At 34.6% G+C, this 22,759-nt stretch overlaps 1 protein-coding gene and 3 non-coding genes across 4 annotated transcripts in view; all 4 read right to left on the bottom strand.

The window, feature by feature from the left end:
* Positions 1 to 2,524: 2,524 nt before the first annotated feature.
* LOC108738658 (protein timeless homolog) overlaps positions 2,525 to 22,759 on the bottom strand; it is a 112,842-nt gene continuing 92,607 nt past the window's right edge. Inside the window, exons 11-18 of the mRNA XM_018472180.2 lie at positions 15,936 to 16,016; positions 15,354 to 15,438; positions 15,086 to 15,287; positions 11,985 to 12,130; positions 11,064 to 11,155; positions 10,381 to 10,584; positions 3,696 to 4,165; positions 2,525 to 3,011 (exon numbers count right to left, since the gene is read on the bottom strand). Of these exons, the coding sequence (XP_018327682.1) occupies positions 2,658 to 3,011; positions 3,696 to 4,165; positions 10,381 to 10,584; positions 11,064 to 11,155; positions 11,985 to 12,130; positions 15,086 to 15,287; positions 15,354 to 15,438; positions 15,936 to 16,016 (1,634 nt within the window). The 3' untranslated portion in view covers positions 2,525 to 2,657. The remainder of the gene's footprint in view (positions 3,012 to 3,695; positions 4,166 to 10,380; positions 10,585 to 11,063; positions 11,156 to 11,984; positions 12,131 to 15,085; positions 15,288 to 15,353; positions 15,439 to 15,935; positions 16,017 to 22,759) is intronic.
* On the bottom strand, positions 8,229 to 8,301 carry Trnaa-agc. The gene has a single exon. It is a non-coding gene; the product is annotated as a tRNA-Ala (tRNA).
* Positions 9,613 to 9,685, bottom strand: Trnaa-agc. Its single transcript has one exon. It is a non-coding gene; the product is annotated as a tRNA-Ala (tRNA).
* On the bottom strand, positions 9,936 to 10,008 carry Trnaa-agc. Its single transcript has one exon. It is a non-coding gene; the product is annotated as a tRNA-Ala (tRNA).

The following is a 22,759-nucleotide window of genomic DNA, read 5'->3' as shown; positions in this document are numbered from 1 at the left end:
GAAAATAACTACATATTAGTAAACAATTCAACTTAAAAAGAATAAGTAACATAATATACGTATACGGCTTACTGATAATGGAAAATCTATATATATAAAAGAAAGTCGTGTTAGTTACTTCACTTATAACTCAAGAACGGCTGAACCGATTTGGCTGAAAATTGATGGGGAGGTATCTTACAACCGGGAGAAGGACATAGGATACTTTTTATCACTTTCCACGAGAAAAATGTGGTATATGTAAACGCAACTGACATGGAATGACAAAACGAAATTGACAGCAAAACAAAAAATTTATCAGTCAAAACATCAGTCTAGCCTTTCATTTGTTAAGATTGCATGTTTGTTTTTGGTTCGATTTACTTGAAATTGATTAAAAAATTCAATCTCTGTTGGGGGGGATGAGTGGTGAAGAGGAGTTGCAATGTTTAAATGGAACATATTATTTGTGATCAGATTTACTTGAAACTTTGTTTTAATGGTCTCTCATTTAATTTCTGAAAGATCTATCTCGACAATTTAAAAAAGGGAAAGGTGTTGCAATTTTTGTTTGGGACATACTTTATTTATGGTTGAATTTACTTGAAACTTGGTATATATGCTGTTTGATATTATTAATCAAATGAAAAGAGGTTGCAACGTTTCCATGGGCTACATTTTATTTGTACTCGGATTTACTCGAAGGATGCTCATTGCTGAAATTAAGCAAATGCGTGTTTTGGCAATTTTTAAAAATCAACCCTTAAGTATGAAATGTTGTTGCTACGTTTGTATTTGAAAGATGGCGACATTACACAAAATTAAAACGTTGTAAGGGTGAATTGGGAGCTAAAAGGTTTTATGGAGAAAGAATATTAATTTCTGGGAGCGAAGCCGCGGGGAAAAGCTAGTTTCCTATAAAAGTTGTTTTTGTTTTCAGTAATTTAAGTTCTGACATAAAATTTTCTTTCTTATAAAATATATATGTTTCTGCTTTCAGAATTTGAACGTTTATTTTAGAACGAGAAGCGTGATATTTATGTTTATTTTGCTTTTGCATTTTTATTAATTCATCTGTTCCATCTGCTAGCTTTCTGTGCCTAAATGTACCGGATGAATGAGGAATATCCTTTTTGCTTCTTGTTTTGTTGTCGAATATAAACGCGAGGATAGCTGTCCATTTTCATAAATCTAGAACGCGTAATCTCATTTTGCTTTTTTCTTCTATGTTGGAATGCTATAAACAAATTTTATTCATCCACAGGGTGTCCCAAAGGAATACGAATTCAAAACCATTATAACACGAAAAACCGGAAAGACTTTTAGAAATAAAAGTTTCGCTTAGAACAATCCACCAAAATTGTTATTGTATTATTACTTTCCACCTAATTATTTTCCATATTATGGGTATATCAATTAGTCTATCGTGGCCTAAATTAGAGTAAAAACAAAGTGAAAAAGGAAAAGAAACTGCAAAGGTGTCATATGTTATAAGGGAGTTTAGGAGTTAACTGTTAAAGAAAATAGCATTACACAAAAAATAGTAAATGAAACAAAAGCAGTAAAAAACAGATGAAAAATAAAGTTTCACCATTGTAAGATTGTACGATTTTTGACGGTTTTATAAAATGTTTTAGTATTTAGCGTTTATCTTATTATTTAATTGGTAATTTTCAACATGTTTACTAAATAAAATTTTGCGATGCGCCTCGTGCAATCATCAATTATTTACTATTTTTTTTGTGCAACTAACTTCTTTGATGATTTTAATTTCAAATCTCCTTAAAACTCGATTTTAATTTATAAGTAGATAACTACGCGAAATTATAAAACCGAAGGTGACTTTTTCTAAAACTGTGTCAGTAAGGGTTGGTTCTGTGTGGGTAACTCGCTACAGTGCTGTTATTTTAACAAGAAGAAGAGTGTTCGAACAAGAAATAGAGCTATAAATCAAATCTTCGGAGATGTATAAAATCTGGCCAGCGAAAGCTTTCCTGCTCGATACCATCTTCTCTCATCTCTTGGGAGTCTACAAATTACGTTTTTCCCAATTTCTCTATTCAGAAACACACGTATATACGTCATTTCCCGGAACCCTTTTCCGCTACCTGCATTATACCTTATAACTCCACTACTACGTAAAGTACTTGAGAAGCAACGTAAATCTACAATAACAGACTTTCAATCAACATTTATAACTCGTAGTTCGTTTATTACGGAAGTCGATCGATATACTTTTTACTGCATCAAGAAATGTCAAGCCAAAAGACTCAAAAATAATATATACCTAGAAATAAGTTTTCTTCAATTTCTATTGATCAAATATTGAACACATTCGACCTTTACTTGATGAGGATCAATCAATAAAATACAAAAAAAAACAAATATAAAATAGGTACCTTCGTTAAACAGAAAAATAACAATTTGAAATAAATAAATACAAAAAATGCACCTACCTTTTTTTGACGTATTTGCTCAGCATTGTAGGTTGATGTAAAAAAGGGAAATATTAGGGATTGACATGCATTATTATTAGTTTATTATTTTAGTGTTAACTACAGATTAAAACTTAAGTTAAGTAATGTATTAAAAGCAAAACTGAATGTTTCTTCTAGAAACCTATTACGGTTGACAATAAAACGTTAAAAAAAATGTTTAAAATAAAAAGAAATAAAATACTAATCTTCCTCGTCATCGCTGACTAATAGCATTCTAGTTTTCTTCTTTTTAAAGTTGAAAGATTCTGATTCAAAGTTGTAATTTTCTTCTAGCAAATTCGTATTTGTTTCTTGACCTGTGCTACTTTCATTAGAATTTTCGTTCCCCGAAATATTTGAATAATTTTCACCCTTGTAGCGTTTGCTGTCATTACCACCATCAGAATCAGAATCTTCCACCCTTATTCTCTTATGCATTCGACGACTTTTGTTATTTGGAAGATCAGAATCGTTTTGATTTTCATTAGCACTATTTGAACTTACATTTTCATTAGCAGCCTTTGTGATGTCCTCAGTTTCAATATACGGGGTGTTCTGAAAGATAAATTAAACTGATGTGCACAGAAATGATAGATAACTAATGCTATTTTTGGATACTATTTTAAATGCTTCAATTTTTCAGTTTACTCTTTTATAAAAACAAAAATATGATACTCATCAAGAGTAGAAAATGTCCAACCGAAAATAAAGACATAAAAGAAGTTGTTTCGATAATAATTAAGGGAAACACAAACGATTTTTAACTGTTAGCTGTATACACTGGGTAAGTATACGCTGATATATCATCCCTTTACAATTTTTCATCAGGACCATACGTTACATTCCATGTATCTACCCTCTTGTTTACAACAAGGGTATAAGCATGGAAGTACTTGTACTCTACAGGATGAGATACGATGGTTTTTTAGATGAAAAAGCCCCGCTATGAATACTGTCGAGCGCACAATAAGTATAAAATTTCATTTAAAACATCCCTAACGATGTATTCATTTAAAGTTGAAGCCGCTGAATTTCTTGCCTCTGGTACATGATAAAAAATATGTCAACAAGTTATTTCACATTTATCTTAAAACTTTTAGGCAATAAATGCAAAAACGTTTGATTACGACAAGTACCTACCCGCACAATTTATCATAACTTTAATGTTTTGATTTCTTTGCTTTAATAATTTGATTGTTTTAAACGTCTTAATTTAAAAAAAATTAATCTCATTCTTACCTCTACTGCAGCTGCTGATAGATTAGGGTTGAAATTTCTTCTTTTATTCTTCTTTTTCTTTACTTCCTTCCTTCCTTTGGGTGCAGATTCAGCATCACCGTTACTATTACTTTTGTGTATTTCAGTTGATGGTCCACTTTTATTATTTATGGTCGATTTTTTCATTTTCTTTTTAGGTTTAATTTCTTCCCCAATTTCGGCTTGAGATGATATTGATTCATTCTTCGGCATTCGCGGTTTCTTTACTTTTTTGTTTTGTTTTGACTTATCATTATTTGCAGCACTTTTCTTTTTGGAATCATCATCGTCGCCTAGTTTATTTATTGTTTTCAGCTTTTTTATTTTTTTTCTTGGTTCTATTACCAACGATTCGTTGCCTTCCTTATTTGCATTACGTACATTTTCATCAATATCATCATCTTCTCCTTCTGAAGATGATGATGATTGGGACAATACGTGAGAAGTCTCTTCTGTTAGAAAAATATACGAATTTCAAATAAATTATAAACAACCAACTGTATAATAAAAATTAAAATAAAATAGTTGTGAACACTTTGCTTTTGTGACCAGGTCTATTAGTACCTTCTACTAAAAAATGCACTTCAATTAACAGAAAGAAGAATCTCGACATTCACTTCTCCTCCTCGTCGTAGCTAATAATTAAATTGGCTTTCTTTCTTAATTCATGAGCCGACCTTAACTCTTATTAAGAAAAACGAACTTTTATCTTCGTTTCAGTGTTTTTATGCTTATCTTTACCCCGAAATTACGTAGGCTGTGTCTACTGCTCTCATTTATATTTTTTTCGGGGTCAGTTGAAAATAATTTAATATGGAACCTTAAAACAGTTGCTAAACGATTTCGTTGAGAAAATGCTGATTATATTTTTTAAGATATCGAGAAGAAAGTACGTTTTGTTGTCGATAATTTTCTAAGTAATAAATACTTTTGTTCACGTGTTAGTCGAGTTGTTAACCAGTCTTATTGTGATTAATTTTAGATACTCAAGCTCCTATTTGTCAAGTCAAATTGACAGATAAAGTTTCAAATATGAACTGATGTTAAACCAGCGAGAAGGAAATAGTCCAAAACAGTGGTGTTGTCGAGCCGGAACGCGTTCCGGAACTAAAGATGATTTCTGATAACGAGAATTGGCTGACGTATTGAAAAAAAAAATCAAAAAGAATTGCAGATTTTTTTTTTCTAATTTTTGAAGAATTTTTATATGTATTATTATAAACAAGGGTTTGAACCGAACCCGAACCGGAACAAAAACCGGAACGAACCGGCTTGTTTTTCCGAACCGTGAACCGGAGTCCGGAACGTTTTTTTTTCTGCTGAACCGGAACTCGAACCGAACCGAAACAAATACGTGAACCGGTTTTTGAACCGGTTCAACGGGAATTAAACTTTATTTATAATAAACATTAGAACAAAGAAAATATAAAATTTTAAAAAAGCAAAGATTTCATACATAAATTTTAATACAAGCGGCCCACGGACCGTACGTTACTCATCCCTGGCATAGTTTATTGCCATACCCAAATGGGCCTGCGGCTAATGCTAAGAATATAAATATACATATACACAAAATGGGTTTCGTAATGATTTTCGTTTCCTTTCCTTTTTATGCTATATACAGGGCCGATCCCGGCGACGGGCGAAAATTGGGGGAAATCCGCCCCCGTCGTCGTCGTCAAATTTGGGACATGAGACCGCACAGAGCGGCCGCCTACCCAGGATCGGCCCTGTCTATATAATTATATATACGCGTTCCGGTAAAAAAAAATTAGCACAACACCACTGGTCTAAAAGCGGTTATAGACAAATGAAATCGATTTTAGTTTATCTATACGGACACACGTCTCCAGATATACTCAAATGTTAATGTTAATAAATGCGTATATTTCTAGCACGATCAATCCTGTTCTGCACCCGAAAACTTTCTGGTCCCTAAATCGCATCCGGTAGCAGCGGTTCGTGGTGTTTCAACGTTTAATCCTGCACACAAGGCAATCTAATGTTAAACAAAATAACTTCTAAACCGACGACAGAGGGAGAGAAGGGAAAGAGCTCTACTCGAGAAATCCAAACATCACTAACTTTGAATATTCACGGAATACAAAGCGGTACGTTCAACAACACAACCGCACGGATAGTACATTAACAGCTTACCGCCATCGTTGTTACGAAAAACGGGACGCCGGCGCCGTGGGCCCTAATGAATATTCATGCGGTGTGCTGCAAGTGAATGAAAAAATATCCACGAGCACGACGCATTGTTTAGTTTTATTCTGCTCCACGTTAATACACAAATAAATCGGTTTTAAAAGGGCTTACACGATAGAATTTATACGAAAGTGGGCTTAAATGGCTGCATGAACACCTAGTTTAGCAGAAATTTTCATTATGGCGAGTATACCGGGTGAGAGACGAATAGAAGGCCAGCAAGCTGCGAGTGTTATGAAATGAAGGCGAATACACGGCGAGCGGTTTGAGTAGCAAGCGAGCGCTATGAGTCAATTGCCAGTTGTCAAAATGAGTATAAAATATGTAGAAGGCAACAGCTAACGAAAAGAAGCGAGTGGGAGGTATATAAAATACAAATAGAAGAAGCAAAAGGTGAACAGAATGAATTAAAAGTAAATAGTAAGTACAATCAAGACGCAAAAGACGAGCAGTTGGCGAGCGCTACGAGTCAAGGGCGAGTTAAAATGATGGCGAAAGTCCGACGAGCAATACCAGTCGAAAGTAGTAGATAAGCAAGGCAAATATAAAACGAGCAGTTAACGAGCGCTACGAGTCAATGTCCAGTTGTCAAAATGAGTATAAAATATGTAGCAGGCAACCGCTGCCGAAACGAGCGAGTGGGAGGTATATAAAATACAAATAGAAGAAGCAAAAGGTGAACAGAATGAATTAAAAGTAAATAGTAAGTAAAATCAAGACGCATAAGAAGAGCAGTTGGCGAGCGCTAAGAGTCACAATCCATTTACCAAAATGAGTATAAACCAAGTAGCACACAATGAACAAATAATTCATTAATTCTATTAATGAAGCAGAAGAAACAAAAGGTGAGCACAATGAATTAAAAGTGAATAGCAGGTAGTCAAGACGCAGAGGTGAGCAGTTGGCGAGCGCTACGAGTCAAGAGCGAGTTGAAATGACGGCGAATGTCCGGTTCGTGACACTATCCCGAGTAGTAGAGTAGTCATTAATCGGAATGAATCGAATGTAAGCAGTAGAGAACAAGTGTGAATAGAAATGAGCAGTCGGCGAGTGCTAAGAGTGAAAGACGAAAGGTTAGCGAAAGGAGCGGATTGGAAGTATGTAGAGAGCAGCATCCAAGACGTAGAAGACGAGCAGTTGGCGAGCGCTAAGAGTCAAAAGCGAGTTATCAGAGAGCGGAATGAGTCTAATAAAGAACATAGCAGGCAACTAGAATGAACAGACAATGAGTAACTGACGAGGGCTTTGAATTAAATGTGAGTAGTCAGGGAGCCGCATGGATCGATAGTAAGTAATGGATAACAAGGGTGAATAGAGCGCTACGAGTTAAAGGCGAGTGGTCGGCAAGCAAAAGAAACAGAAGGTGAGCAGAATGTATTAAATGTAAGTAGTAGGTAACCAAGATGTATAGACGGCGAGCAGTAGGTGAGCACAAGTAGTCAAAACTGAGCGAAATCAGTCAAAAAAGAGTACCTGTTTACGTTACGCATTCTTCAAGCTGCAAATTACACGTTTTAGTGTGAAGTAGGCTTGTTTTACTAATGTGATGAGTAGTATTCATTAGAGACCTTTAACGTTCAATAGAAAGCAAGGAGAGCAGATAAAGTACAATGTGAGTAAACAGAGGAATGAAGGAATGTATGTCGTGTTTCTTGTAAACATGTTGCAGCATTTATTAGAAAATGCATCTTTAAATTCTTAATTAATAACTGACCTATAGCACAATCAAATTAAATGGTTAATAAGCAAATTCACTAAAGCTCGCATCAGCTTTAAATGGACAGATTCTGAAACGTTTTGTGTAAATATGTTGTCTAATTAGTGTATTAGCAAATCATCTACATAATTAGAAACTTATGATTATACGCAAAACAGAAACGTTGACATCCTAAATAGAGACAATAAAAAATGAGAAGTTGAAAACTCCTAGAACTAAAATAAAATTTTCTTGCTATATTTTAGTCTACAACAATATGTCACGGTTATTTCCGAAGGAAAAAGCTAAAATACTGTAAAGTTTTCCTTGCTTAACGTGAAAATGAAAACTTCTACAGCTAAAGGCAATATGAAAAGTTTCCGCAACATTCCATTAGATTTTATCCTAACTTCTGATATTAAATCATCCACCGCAAATACCACTAAAACCAATTTGTATCGATGGAAAACAGTGACACATTTCACTGCTTTCAAAACAAAGATTTCTAGGAACAACCTTACCCCGTATTAAACATAAAAATCAATTAAACTCCGAAGGTATCTTGTGATTACTTTTTCTTTAAAAAAGTATAAAAAAGACACAACCCTTGGAGGCGCCGGGCATCGATCCCGGTACCTCTCGCATGCTAAGCGAGCGCTCTACCATCTGAGCTACGCCCCCGGTTTACTTTCAGCGTAGTTCGACTCAAAACAGAAATGAGTCAGACATGTATAGGAAAAGACGGATTTGTATGCATAACAACTGCCTAAAATTCTTCGGTAAAAGAGGAACTTTTACGTGTTTCATTTTCATCCAGTACTAATGCTCCAATACATTAGTGCAAACCTAGAAAGTAGGGTGGGAAGCCCTCTTTAACCTCCTTTTAGGAATCATGGAAATGGGTGGATAGAGGAAACACAGCTGAGGCGGAAGTGAAAACAGAAAGAACAAAAAAAAAACAAAAAAAAGACTGAAAGGGCTGTATAAATTTTTTAAAGTTCTCGAAACATTTTTAATTGTTTATTGAATACCTACCTTTCTAAAGTTTCAAAATGTTCATGAAACTTTGAAAAGTTTGATCTTGCATTTAACATTCACTAATATATTTAAAAAAAGGTCATTTCGTTTGCATACAACTCCGCCTTTTGCTATAAGGTGTGGTACTACCGACCTAATTAAAAATGCCAATTGGAGAAAGTAGACTTAGATATGTATAATAAGAACGATTAAAATATTCGTCAGCAACGTAACGAAATGCAAAACTGTTTCAATTAATATAGGTTTATTCAGAAGCACGTTAAAATATATCAGAATATTATCATCATCATCATAAGGTCGTCAGTCCTAATTGTAAGACTGGTTGGACACTCTTTCTTATCCTAAGCTAATCTTTGCATTTCCTTAAAATTACAACATTTCACATCCTTAACTATTTGCGAACAGTAATCCAAGTCGACCTCTACTCCTCTTAACTCCTGTTTTTACCTCTAGACCTTCATGCCTGAAAATGTGTTCTATCAACCTATCTCGCCTATTTTTGTTGACTTCCATAGAGTCCTCTGTTCTCCTATTCTTTCTAATACCTCTTCATTCTAACCTTCTCTATCCAAGGTATCCTCATCATTAGCCTGCAATACCACATTTTGAACGCTTTTAACCTTTCCTATTCTGCGCGCCCATCGTCCATGTTTCGCACCCATACAGCGTCACGCTCGTAACATACACCTTTAACAATCTTTTTCGAATTTCTAAATTAACGGTTCGCAAGCGCTATCCTCTGCTTTATATCCCTACTACGCCTTCCGTCCTGACTTATCTGACTTCTTAGATACCTAAAATCAGCCACTTTTTCTAATATTTCGTCTCCTATCTTTACATTCGTTCTTTCCCTACTTTTTCTTCCCTTACATACCAGTATTTTTGTTTTACTTTAAAAAAAAATAAGTACATCATTGCCTCACTTATTATTAATAGTTATCAAAAAGATAATTTTGGAGGCGCCGGGCATCGATCCCGGTACCTCTCGCATGCTAAGCGAGCGCTCTACCATCTGAGCTACGCCCCCCTTGAAAACAAAAAAAGTCAGCTAGAAAACACGACACACGCCAGTCCCAATGCAATGAATTTAGATCAAGACAGCAATTGCTACGCTTAGTTAGTAATGTATTATAAATATCTTAGGTGCGGCCGAAGGTGATGGCCGCTACACTCGTTGAAGGAATGTCGTCACAGCAGCATGTAAAAATATATCAGTACAAGCGAAAAAAAAATGAACTCAGTTATTATTAATAATTATATTATTAAAAAGCCAATTTTGGAGGCGCCGGGCATCGATCCCGGTACCTCTCGCATGCTAAGCGAGCGCTCTACCATCTGAGCTACGCCCCCCTTTGGATAAAAACAAGTCAACTAAAAAACACAGGACGCTAGACAGTCACAACAGCAATGAATGTAGACCAGGACAGACCACATTGCTATGCTGAGTTAGTACATTATAAATATCTCGGTTGCGGCTACAGGCAATTGCCGCTACGCTTATTGAATCTACCTTCTCAACTCTTATTTAAAAATATGTTACACTTATTATACTTGGGCGGCGTTATTTTTGGAATTAGCCGCAATTCATAATTTCAAATTATTTTTTGAGCACCTCATTAAAAATAAAAAAAGAAGAGAGAATCTTGTTGGTTCATTATCAAAAATAGCAACTATTCGTGATTGTTCTAAACACTTCGGGACATCAATAATTTTTTGACTTACCCTGGTCTTCTTCCTGGTGAGATGTACTAGCTAGTTGAGGATCTTCATCTTCTTTAGAAGCATCTGGATTTTTATTAGCTGTTTTCGGTTTCTTTTTTGGTCCTCTGTACTCCGTAAGAAGGTACAACTCCTTGAGCTTTTTCAGGATCCCACGCCGAGATCTTGTGCTATTGATAAGATTCCTTTGGATCCAATCCACCACGTCTGAAAATAAAATTAAAACCATAGCCATAGGGCGATTATTTTACCATTTGAGACCGGTAAAATTTTATATATTATACATAGCTTCTTCCAAAAATATTTCAACTTGAAATTTATGCAAAAATCCCCGGAGGGGTGCGCCCACTGCTTCTTTATGAATGCCTTCTATTGCTTTGAAAATCTTTATAACTAAATTTTCGCGTAAAAGTCTACCTACAGGAAACTAACTGTGTCAACTTAATGATAAAGTATGTACAAAATGGCTCACACGTACATACATACATACATACATACGTTTATTTTATCAGCGAGCGTGTAATTTTATTAGTACCTATTAGGGATAACGAGGCTGTTCGTCGTATGAGACGTTAATTTAGATAATCCAGAATTATGAGAACAAGGTAAAATTCAGATGTCACGTCAAGACGGAAATTTAATCATGACCTGCTATTACGTAATGCCTAAAGTAAACACAATCTCACCCTCATCAATCCGCTTTTCTTGATGTTCCATGAATAGCCGTCGTAGCTCTTCTTCCTCCAACTCCGTCCACATTTTCTGGGCAGCTGACGATCTGCAAACAAATGGGGAAAAGGATAAAATTATGAAAACGCCCGCAGACAAACCCCTTATGGAATAGCATAAGCAAGCAGGCAAACAACCGCCGATCAGATCGCTTTGGCGAAATTATCGAACATCGTCTTGATTTGGCACGCACACAACACGGACGGGAAATATTTACAAACAAGCGAAAATTCTAATGGTTCAGGAGGACGAAAATCAGAAAACAAACAGAATAACGTTATTACTTAATCTAGAAACATGATAGGAAACAACTGTGGTTACTAATGCCCGGAAATGAAAACATATCTTACTCTTTTTGGCATTTGATCTATCCATCTATTTTACGATAAAGTGCAGAATAAAGGACTTAAGAAGTACATTTTCATGTATCAAAGAACCACGCATTTTCACACCACACCGACGAAATTGTATCGCCACGTAACCACGTATCTGATGCAATCGATATATCGATTACCTACGGCATAAGAATCGCGGGCTATGTAACGTATAATCAATGGTTCACAATATTTTTACTAAAGACGCCGAAAGCAAGAGAGACCCTCGAAGTAGTAAATTATTGATGAAAAACGCATATATGCCCGTGTAACAAACGAATTTCGAGAAATTTCCAGAAAAAATGAACAGTAGTAGTAGTAGTAGTAACAATAGTATAAATAAATAATCCCCACGGAAGTCCATTAGTATATAGACAGGTGAATACAGGGTGATATAAGTGTCTAGTTAGTGTAATTTTCTAAATAAATAGTTGTTTTATAAATACTCGTCTTAATAATCAAATAAAGTTATTACAGTTACAGTATTATTGTAAAAAGACTTACTGTTGTTGATATGATCCGTATCCCTCTTCAACATCAAACGCTTCTCTCGAATTTTTCCAAAAGAGAACCTCCATGAAGATGTGCTTATTTTTTTGGGCAGTTTTGAAAAATTCTCTCATAATGAATTTTGCAAATCTGACCAAATCCTGTGAGACAATTGAAAACAATAGGATACAAAAATGATAATCCACAAAATTTCCGCAATTTTTCAAACGTGCCTTTATCAGCAGCTATAATTAGCTTACAGACTCCATTTTGTGCAATAATAAAACTTATTGGAAAAAGAAAAACGGCGTTGTTCGTAAACGCAAAGTAAAAGCGAAGAAAGAAAAGTTTTAATTGAAATCGAGTAATAGAATAAAGGAATCTATCGCTTCATTTTTAATTATCTCTTGGGTACGTGTTTAGCGCTTAATAGCTAGAAAATTGCCTAAAGCAGAGAATTTTATACCCCGCATGCAGTTAAAACGGAATCGGCTTTTATGAGGATAAGACGTAATAATTTTTGGCCCTTTATCTTTGCGCATTGGTGAACGTGGTGGGCTTTTATATGTGTCGATAAAAGAATGAAAACGCTAAGGATTTCCTCGCATTTTCTCTTTTTTATTCCCCGGAATAATGGGTTTACTAAGACAAAGGTCAGCCTTTTGCCGTACCACCAACTCACCAAGACTCCTGAATATTTATACGTAGAACATTCCCAATTAGTAAAAAACATTAACGAAAGAATAAATTAATGAGATAATATGCCTGTTTATTGCTTGTATATTTTCAGTATCAATTTTTAACAGTTTTGCAATGACAGAGATAAGTGAGTAATTTTAGAACCACTTTTAGCATTCCCTTTTCCCTTATCTTTTTTGTTAAATTCGCTTTAAGGCATTATTAACTTTGTAATGAATGTTATAGGCGTCCTGCACAAAGAAATATCTCAAGGGACCCACATATCTTTTTAAACTTTTCCGAATATATTGATGTCTATAGTAAAATATACGCTTCTATTCAATATATGGTACAATGGAGATGAGTGAGCTTTTGGTTCTTCTTCTCCTTTTATATGCTTTAGACGTAAAGCGCTGTCCTAGTGTGATGCAAATCCTTCATAAAAAGAGTAAAATGAAATGTAGCCTAATGTACATTGCAACTAAATATAATTCATGATTAATTAACGATATTAAGTAATTTTTATGTTGTAGTTTGATGTAAGCTTTTGAATTTATATACTTTGAAGACGCGATAAACATCATTAAAGACAGAACAACATTAGGGGTAGAAATAAAGGGCAACAGATTAGTATGCTTAGCATCTAGCAAGGAAGAGTTAGAGATAGCATTAAATAAAAAAAGAAGACAAAACAGTATTGTATGAAAATAAATAGACAAAAATACTGGTATGCAATTTTCAAACGCACCTGGACTTATTAAATGTTCATAATTCCGAAAAAGTAATTTTAAGGTAATAAATAAAAAAAAGGAGTCGAAAAGGAACGGTTAGAAGCGTTTGAAATTTGGTGTTACAGGCGAATGATGAAGATACAGTGGATAGAGAAGGTTAGAAATGAAGAGGTATTAGAAAGAATAGGAGAACAGAATAGTTTTAGGGAAATGCGAAGATTAGCTCAGAATAGGAACGACTGGAGGTGCCTGTCCAACCAGACTTTGGACTTACGACCTTATGATAATGATGAAGTTAATAAATATTCCTATTCCTAGGCAAATTGACAAGTCGCGTGGATTTTATTAACGTAAAGCCAAATTTCCTGCAAGCTTTTGTATATGTATAATTCTAGTAACAATTATGCATTCCACGTTCAACGTAGAAGATCTTGACTTGTTTCAAACAAAGTGGTTCACAATGTATACATAATGCCCTGCGTTATTAAGCAAACATTATCTTTATTCGTACAGATGCGGCAACTCGGAATAAACTCAGCCACGGTAATGGCGTAAGCCGTGTGGCAAGGGTTGAGAGTTAGCAAAATTGATAATCTGATTTCACCACATTCAGATCGTGAAGATAATCAGAAATCAACCTGTTATGCGAGGAACTAAGGAGACGAGCTCTGCGTATAGGATCAATATCACAACAGTTGCGAGAACAATGACATTTAACTTAAAACGATAGAAAATTTGACCAAGACAAAACCGAAATAGAGATCAAGGGGAAATTAAATATTATGCACCATGTCTGATCAATATTCCAGAATATTTGAAAGGTAACACCTGGAGACAGTGTAAAGTGCACATCAACGTAGGGGTGTAAAAAATATGCACAAAAAGTACCCCACTTAACGAGATGTCAACGATTGAGAACAGCTCGCAGTTTAGCACCCGGGTTATCGTATCGCCCTTCGATATCGCTAGCGTCAAGTGTCGAAACACTCATACCTACTTATAACCTTCGCAACAGCTGGTGCACAAACAGGTTAAGTACACGTGTGCCTACTCTCCGTGACAAAATTACTGTTATTGCCACACAAAATATGCAGACGTAGTGGTCGCATATTCTATTTCTTTTTTATGTACCTTCTTTTTCCTCAATCTTTCCAGAATATGAATAGATACACAAAGACCCGAAACTAATTTTAAAGTCAAAATTATAACGGCTAAAATCTCTTATAAAGATTTAAAATTCAATATTCATAAATGATAAAGTTCAAGACAAAAAAGGGTTCATGGATAATAGATCATCACAAGTGACTACGGAGGAAAATATATAAGCTAGAACCGTTAAGGTTTAAAAGTCTTCCAGTCGTTGAGAACAAATAGATTTATGCGTAGGTACTGTAAAGTTTTCGGAGTCGGTAATTAATTTAAAACTAATTCTGCAATGAGTGGGCTGGAAAATGAGTAGGTACATAATATTTAGGTAGGCGGATCCTTCCCAGACATCAGGTAGCCCGAGTCCTAATGAATGTACTGTATAACGTAGCTAACTCAAAAGGCAAACTTCAAATTTTGCGGTCTGCTAAAGTAGAGGTCCGATCCATCATCGAATACTGCCCGACCACCTGCATATGTATGTATAGTATTCTCGGCGCACGGGAGAGAAGCATTTTCAATTAATTAACCCTAGTTAACTAAACAAGGTTTACGACTTACGCTGAACTGGGGCATATCCTTAGCGGCGAAAATTCTCTGAAATGTTCGGAAAATGGACAGCTGGAAAATCATGGCATGCATCTTGCAGTCCCATGCGATTCGATGTAACAACTTCACCAAACAGTGGTTGACAGTCACGGAATTTTTGTCGAAATTGGCCAGGACCAAGGCGCACGATCGAACAACTTTCGGATGGGCCAATCTGAAATTTTAAAAGAAGGATTTATTAAAATTTAGGTACCTACGCAATAAAGTAGGAATAAGTCACCTTTTCAAAAACTCGGAGAAGTTGAAATCTGTTTCTGCAACTTCAGTACTCCTTCTGTATTCCTCTTCTTCTTCGTTTTCATCCCCTGTAAATAAAACAACAATATCTATCGTTCAATTGTTAAGGGACGAAAAAAATTTACGTTCGCGGTAAATTATATGAAGTTTCAAAATGAATGTGGTCACCAAGAGAAGGCAGGAAGAAGAAGCATCTTCCATCTTGCCCCCTCCCCCTTAGTTAATTGACTGGTGACGCTCTTGATTAAAATATAACGGAGTTAAAAAACAGATTATCGTAGTTTTGTAGTCACAGTGTTCATCTCTCTGAGAATGTCTCAGGAATATTGTAAAGATGATAATGTTTAATGACTGTTTTAGTTTATTTTGCATAATATTTATTTAATCTTATCGCCCTTCGATATCGCTAGCGTTATGTGACGAAACACTCATACCTACTCATAACCTTCGCAACAGCTGGTACACAAACAGGTTAAGTACACGTGTGCCTACTCTCCGCGACAAAATTACTATTATTACCAAATCATTAAAATTTATTTAATAAAATAATAATTTTTAAGAATACCTTCGTCTTCTGTTTCTTCGTCGTTTCCTTCTTCATTTTCATCGACTGGTTGCTGCTCGACATTAGGGTCTACAGGATTTCCTGGAACAAAAAAAGAACGTCACGAGGTTAATGTCGAATGAAGGTAATTTGTTTGATAAAATTTCATTACATGAACTGGCCCATCTTCTACGTCTTTATAAGACATAAAAAGTAATGCAGCCATTTGAGTAAAAAATGGTCGCGTATGTCAACGGGCCCTACGACTTATACCTACACAGACGCCGGGCACGTTATCGTTCAAAAATATGCGGACCGTTTATCTTCGACCGCACCGCCGCAACACAGGAACGAGAGGGATGAGAGAAAGGGGAATGGAAAAGAGACTGGAGACTTTTCGTCGTGACGAGAGCCACCCTTCAGCCCCAAAGGCAATTCTCATCTCATTTACGTTATAAATGTGGTTAATTATTAAAAGGCGTGTTTTTACTACAGCTCTCAGCCTTTTAATGAACGTTTTCTATCTGATGGTCCAAAAAGAATTCGAGAAACTTTTGCAATCCAGACAGGCGACAAAAAATGCTAATTTAATGTAACGATGGTATCATTTTTGCATTTTATTAAACATCTGATATGCAAGATAACGCATTTACTTAACATAAAGATAACCTAAAGCTGCAGCAACTTATCCTAGTGTGTCTCGCCTAAAAAGTCGATTAAAATGTTCTTACTAAATAAATAAAAGTTAGAAATTCGCTCTCAATTCAAGAATTTTCAGGAGTCCCAGTATGTTTCCAGACTTTATTGTTTAGTAAATCTTTTCTTTGTTGTCGATTTAACAAGTCAGCAAGTTGACTAAGTTTTCTTTTCATCAAATATCTAAACGATTCGACAAAGACAGTGGCAAGTCGCAAAACAGGGTCGTTTGAAGGGTGTATATGTGTAGAGACCGACCGACCGACCGCACGGCGACAAGGGAAAGCAGTTTAGAGACGGTAGATAGGGCTAATGGGACGTGGCACAGGAAACTGCAGCCCTCCGAAAGCACATCGACTGAATACAAAGTAACATCGGGCCTATGTACTACTCCTGATAAGAGGTAATGAAATGGAACAACTCAATACCTTACGTACAGAAAGGCGGGTCAATTTAATGAGCGCCGACGAATTATGTGATAAAAGGTACAGATCGATAGAGCTATCGAAAATTAAACATATTCTCCAACTGTACGATGTGAAAATTACAATAGTATCTACTTTAGCTGCATTTCTCTTAGCATTTTCACATAAAAGTCAGTAGAGTAATTATTAAAGAATAAACGTCTTTAAAATTAATTAAAAAATTACTTTTTTTGTTATCCTCACTGATTAAATAGAACAAAAGCAATACATTAAAGAAGAAGAAGAACTCTCAAAGTTATTTGCGAATTATTATCAAGTAACTAATATTATATAAATTAGATACCTAGTTAGCAGCTTTTTCTATGTGTAACAATAGTTAGTTACGAAACCTTAGAAACTATAATTAATAGACCAGTGTTACTAGTGTTTGGTTGGTTGACTGCTTTTAAACACATGTACATAATCACAAAAATCCATTACGTAACATATGTATAAGTATCTGTTAATTAATCAAAACACATTTCCAGAAACAGAAGAACAGCATTTTTATAGAAACAAAAGAAGTAGTACGTGTTAATACACAATAGAATTTAATTGTAACTAGGGGTATCACAATAAAACAACATGCTTTTGTGAATAATTATTATCGTTGTGCTGAAATAATTCACAACGCCTTATTTATTTCTAATTCTGCAACAATATTTGATTAGGATGCAAAGCTAAAAGGCAAAATTGAAACTTTTATCTGTGGCACCCTCGTAGAAAAATATTTTATTACTAAAATCACCTTACAATGAAGATTATTTATTTTATTTGTGATATTTGAATGATAAATACGGTTTAAAATGGTTTTTGAATTCAAGTTATAATATATTATTAATAGTCTACTTTTATTTTATATAAAACTATCAATTTTAGTGTTTTACAGTCTATTTTAATTGTATTAAATTGATATTCCCATTTGGTTCAATAACCTTTCACTTTACATGAATAAAAAAGCACGTACTATCTGTAGTACTACGATAGTAAAATGAATGAAAACGTAAACTATTTCATTCATAAATAAAATGGAAAACGCGCTGTGGTGGAGTAAGGTCGAAAATCGCTTGCTCTTGTGGCGGCGGCGGAGTTTAATTGTCAGTACCTTAACCCTACTTTTAGATTTTGTTGAATTTTACTATTTAAAATCAATTTAAATACAAAATATCAACAAAGGGGCTTTAAAATGTATGCAGCATGAAAATTTGAAATGTTTTTTATGGTTTAAATACAAAATAAATTCTTTAAATATGCTTAAAATAACTGGAATAACTCGGCAAAAATTTTTATACAGCCGAGTTCCTGGAGAAATTTTTCCGTAATTTGGCGATATTTATGTTACATTTAACTTTATGATGACCAAATGACTTTATTATGTCAATTTATACATAGAATTAGTTAATTAATGCAAAATTAGATGTTGTCATTTGTTTAAAATTCATTAAATTGTGAAAATAGGTAGTCCATTTTGCACTTGAAGGTACATCTTGTACGTGGAAATCGTTACTCTCTGTAACCTTTTCAAATATTTTAGATCTGTATGGTTCTCTACGTCATTTCTTGTATCTTTTTACTTAACAATCTAAAAAATTGACTTTATTTTTCGTTTCTTCTTAGAGGGGACCAGAATATTGCAAGATATTGACTGACATACATATATTAAGAACAATGCAGCTTTTTTTTAACAATTTTTTTTACACTTCTTGTCAAAGAATATTGAAAATCGACATAAAACGTAGCTATTCAATATATCTCGTCACTTTTAGGATGTTGGGGCAAGCAGATATAATGTTATCTTTGAACCTTTGGTTTTTACGTTCTGGCATTTACTTTACAAAATGGATAAGCCTTTCGATCTGTGTTTCATGTTTTGAATGATCAGTTTCACTAATTAGATAATCAATATACTACAAATAGATCCAATAGTACCTGCTATAATTAATTGTAGGTCACTTTTGAAATTCAACCCAAGCCTTAATCTAGTTTTAAATTACGACTGGTTTAGGTGCTAGTTATAAGAACATGAACAGACTTTAAACTACACACATAAAATGAAGTAATTTTTCTTTTGAAAAAAGAATGTTTATAATTTTTTAACAAATTCTAATTTTTTTGCTTGTAAATTTTTTTTGTTGAATTGATCGTTTGATTAATCGTTCGTGGTTTTAATTGATCAACTGCTATTACATTCTTCGTAGTGATTGTATTTGTAGCTCCTGATGAAATGGGAATGTAACTTTTTTTTGTAGGTAATTATAATTCTAATTACTTATATCTGCCTCCTTGTTTTTCCTATTTAGAGGTCGAAGTTTAAACATTTTTGTACCAGTTTGAAGTTTTATAGGATTAAAAACTACTTCTGTATCCAATCAATTGATTTCGTTTAGTTAGGGAAATTTCTAGGTGTTGACATTAGTATGCGAAAGTCTTTGAAAGATTGTTATTAAAAATGGAAAGAATATGATTTTGGCTCTTTTTTTAACTATTGTCAAATTTTCCCTTTAACATGCTCGATAGCGACATCTACATTTGCTGGTGGCGAAAAATTGCTGACAAAAAATTGAATGGTCATTTATCATTAACTTATTAATCGAATCAAAAAAGGCATTCACCTAAAAGAAAATCGATAAAATGTGAACTTAAACTTTTCGAATAAAGAAAGCGAAACTGGATGTCGCTCTTTGTGAAGACATGTCCGCATGAGTGAACATGGAGGGGACTCTTATAATGTGAATTCGTTGCCAAACAAACTTGTTTGTAAGATTTTATTCTTAGCGGTAGAGATGAAGAGAAGAAGATTAAAAAGAAATTGCGTTCGTTCTCCTCTCCATCGCAGAGAATCATTCTCTCAGCAACGAGATTAAAAAATAAAGTTCAATCGTATGTGAACACACACCAACAACTCAATGGAAAAAAATAAATCAGATCGAGGCTCCGTCAAACAGAGAATAGAGAACACGAAAGCCAGTAAGTAAATATTTAGCTTTTGGCCTTATTGCTTTTCAGTATTTTCATTAGATCAAAAAAGAAACTCGGCAATTTAATACACTTAATCAGTATACCTCGGGGAATTGATTAACTTCTGCAAATATAATGGCAAATTGAAGCAAACATAATCATCAAAATCAAATCTACACAATGATAGACGGTCCGCAATTACTTGTCTATTTTAATAAACCGAAAACTAATAAAATCATTGTGGTTAGGTCTATTAAAATAATTCGAGGTGGTCTGTATTCTGTCGAAACTGCCACACGCGGATCTTTTTAGATCTCATCAGCGCGTCTTTTATCTGCTGTCTTAACAGTGCGTAATCCTAAAATGTAGCATCGTACTACAGATGGCGTTTACCGCGCCATTTGTAGTATTTTCTAAAACGTTAGGTCTATTGATTTATTTATTCATATACTCGCGAATGAATTTAAATCTCAAATGAATTATAAAAGTTGCGGCAGTTAAATGTACTTAATGTAAAACCGAATAGGGGTGCTCCATCATACAAGAACTTCTTAGAAATAAGCAGGCTGTGAAATTAAAGTGTTATTAAGTATAGCGGCTCATCGAGAATAAATGGAGCGAATAGAGTAACAGTTTCCGCCGATTCGCAGACATACTCGAACGGATTTAATCGATCGAATTAGTAAGGGAAATAGTACCAAGCAAATTAAAAGAAAAATCATATAGAAACCAGACATTTCATAGTGCATAGAAGTAAATTAACTTACAAAAAACTCATACAAAGCCTGCACATATTTCAAAACTCAACTCAAAATGGCCCCTAACTAACGTGTTTAATTATTACTATCTATCAATTACTTCTATTTAGAGATACTCTCGAATAAAACATGTTGAAAGCTACAGTTAATGATGGACTTCTTCATTTCTTTCTATCTACACTCTAGCAGGAAGGAAGACCTTCATAAACCTCAATCGATTCGATTGATTACCTACCACTAATTCTTCATGCAGGTAATACGTCAATTATTTTTCGTTTGGTGTAACATATCTACAAACTTGCACTGGATCTTCTTTTAAATTCGGATACCAAGCCAATTTAATTTGTCACATATCCATAGGTACGAAAAATAAAAACAATTGGAAGGCAAAAATTGGCGATTGTATTTAATTAAAAGTTTTTAAATAACACACATACTGTCAGAGTCGTGTACAAGCTCGGGTTTCCCAGGTGAATACAAATCCACACATCCCTTTAGATATGCTATGTATTTACATATATGTAGATATGCAATGTGTAGTGACAGGCACAGGATGTTTAAACGGTTCATAAGAGGAAATTGCTTCTGTCGGTCGGTCGAATATAGCGCAAATTAACCCCAAAATGATTTTGAATAATTCAGATCAATTTGTTCAACCCCGGGGCGATCAGTAGATATACGAATATGGAAAAAAGTGCAAAGTCATAAAATGACGCTAAAACATGAACAAATGGTAAATAAAAAATTGATTTCTGCTGTACTCAAAGAAAGCATAGGTTGATAATATACGTTCTCTGTGTGAAGGTAGAGGCGTCCCTACTAAATAAAGCTTTGTAAATATAATTTTTCCGATGTATTTACATTATTAACCAACAAATAACTGCTAATTGTGGTACTTCATAGTGTCTTTAGTCAAAATTGTTCTAAAGTGTTATCATAAAAAAAAATATTTCGGAAAAAATCGCCTGTTTTTAATGATTATTATAAATATTATAAGCTGTTATTTTTTCCGAGTAAAGCCCTTATATGTCTCTATAACGTATATAAATTTCATTCAAATCGGCTAAGCCGTTTTTGAGAAAAAAAAATCTGATTGTTCGCTTTTTGGATTTATTCAAAAACCAAAATGGATAGAGGCCTAAAATTTTCAGGATTAACATATCTCATTAGTACCAATACGCCATCACAATATAATGCTTATCGTCCTATGGCCTTTATCGTTAGCCTGGAGAAGTGGTCGTTGAATCCAGTTTTTGTTTTGGGACATTACATTGGGAAACATAAAATTTTATAAACGCGAAGTTCATTTCACATTTTTTTCCTTTTTTTATCCCAAAGAACTCTTCAAACGGAAATCTCCCAGGGAAACATTCGCTGGTAGGGTTCGGACGGTCACGTCTGTAGTACAGCACGTGTTCCATATAATACAGCTATTTTTACACAACGTTATTACCCAGTGAACCGTGTTCTTTTCTGCAGTGTCGAGGGCTACACACGTACCGCATAGGCAACATGCCGCAACTGAACTATACAATCATAACCAGACATGCCAAGTCATGTGAGAGCGACCCTACGTTATTGTACCTTCCATTCCAATAAACCCTCAATCAGGACTCGCGTAATTGCTGACAGGTGTGTAACCTATTTGAATACCAACCAGACAGAACGGGGAAGAAGGAAAAAAATGCATTGATAATTTACTAGGGTCAATTGAAAAGTCCCCGGCCTGACACATAGATGGCGGCACCAGAACTAAATCCATATGATTTTCAGTTAGTCCTAACCTTCAAAAATCGCGTCTGTAAATTTGACGGCTGTCGGATCATTAGTTTGTGAATTATAGCATTTTTAGTGAAGCAACTTTTGTTATTGTGAAAAAAATGGATAAAAAGGAATTTCGCGTGTTGATAAAATATTGCTTTTTGAAGGGAAAAAATACAGTTGAAGCAAAAACTTGGCTTGATAACGA

The sequence above is a fragment of the Agrilus planipennis genome, unplaced genomic scaffold (genome assembly GCF_000699045.2).
Source record: "Agrilus planipennis isolate EAB-ADULT unplaced genomic scaffold, Apla_2.0 scaffold135, whole genome shotgun sequence".
NCBI classification, from domain to species: domain Eukaryota; kingdom Metazoa; phylum Arthropoda; class Insecta; order Coleoptera; family Buprestidae; genus Agrilus; species Agrilus planipennis.
The sequence above is the reverse complement of the archived record's forward strand: the minus strand, read 5'-3'. Positions and strand labels throughout refer to the sequence as shown.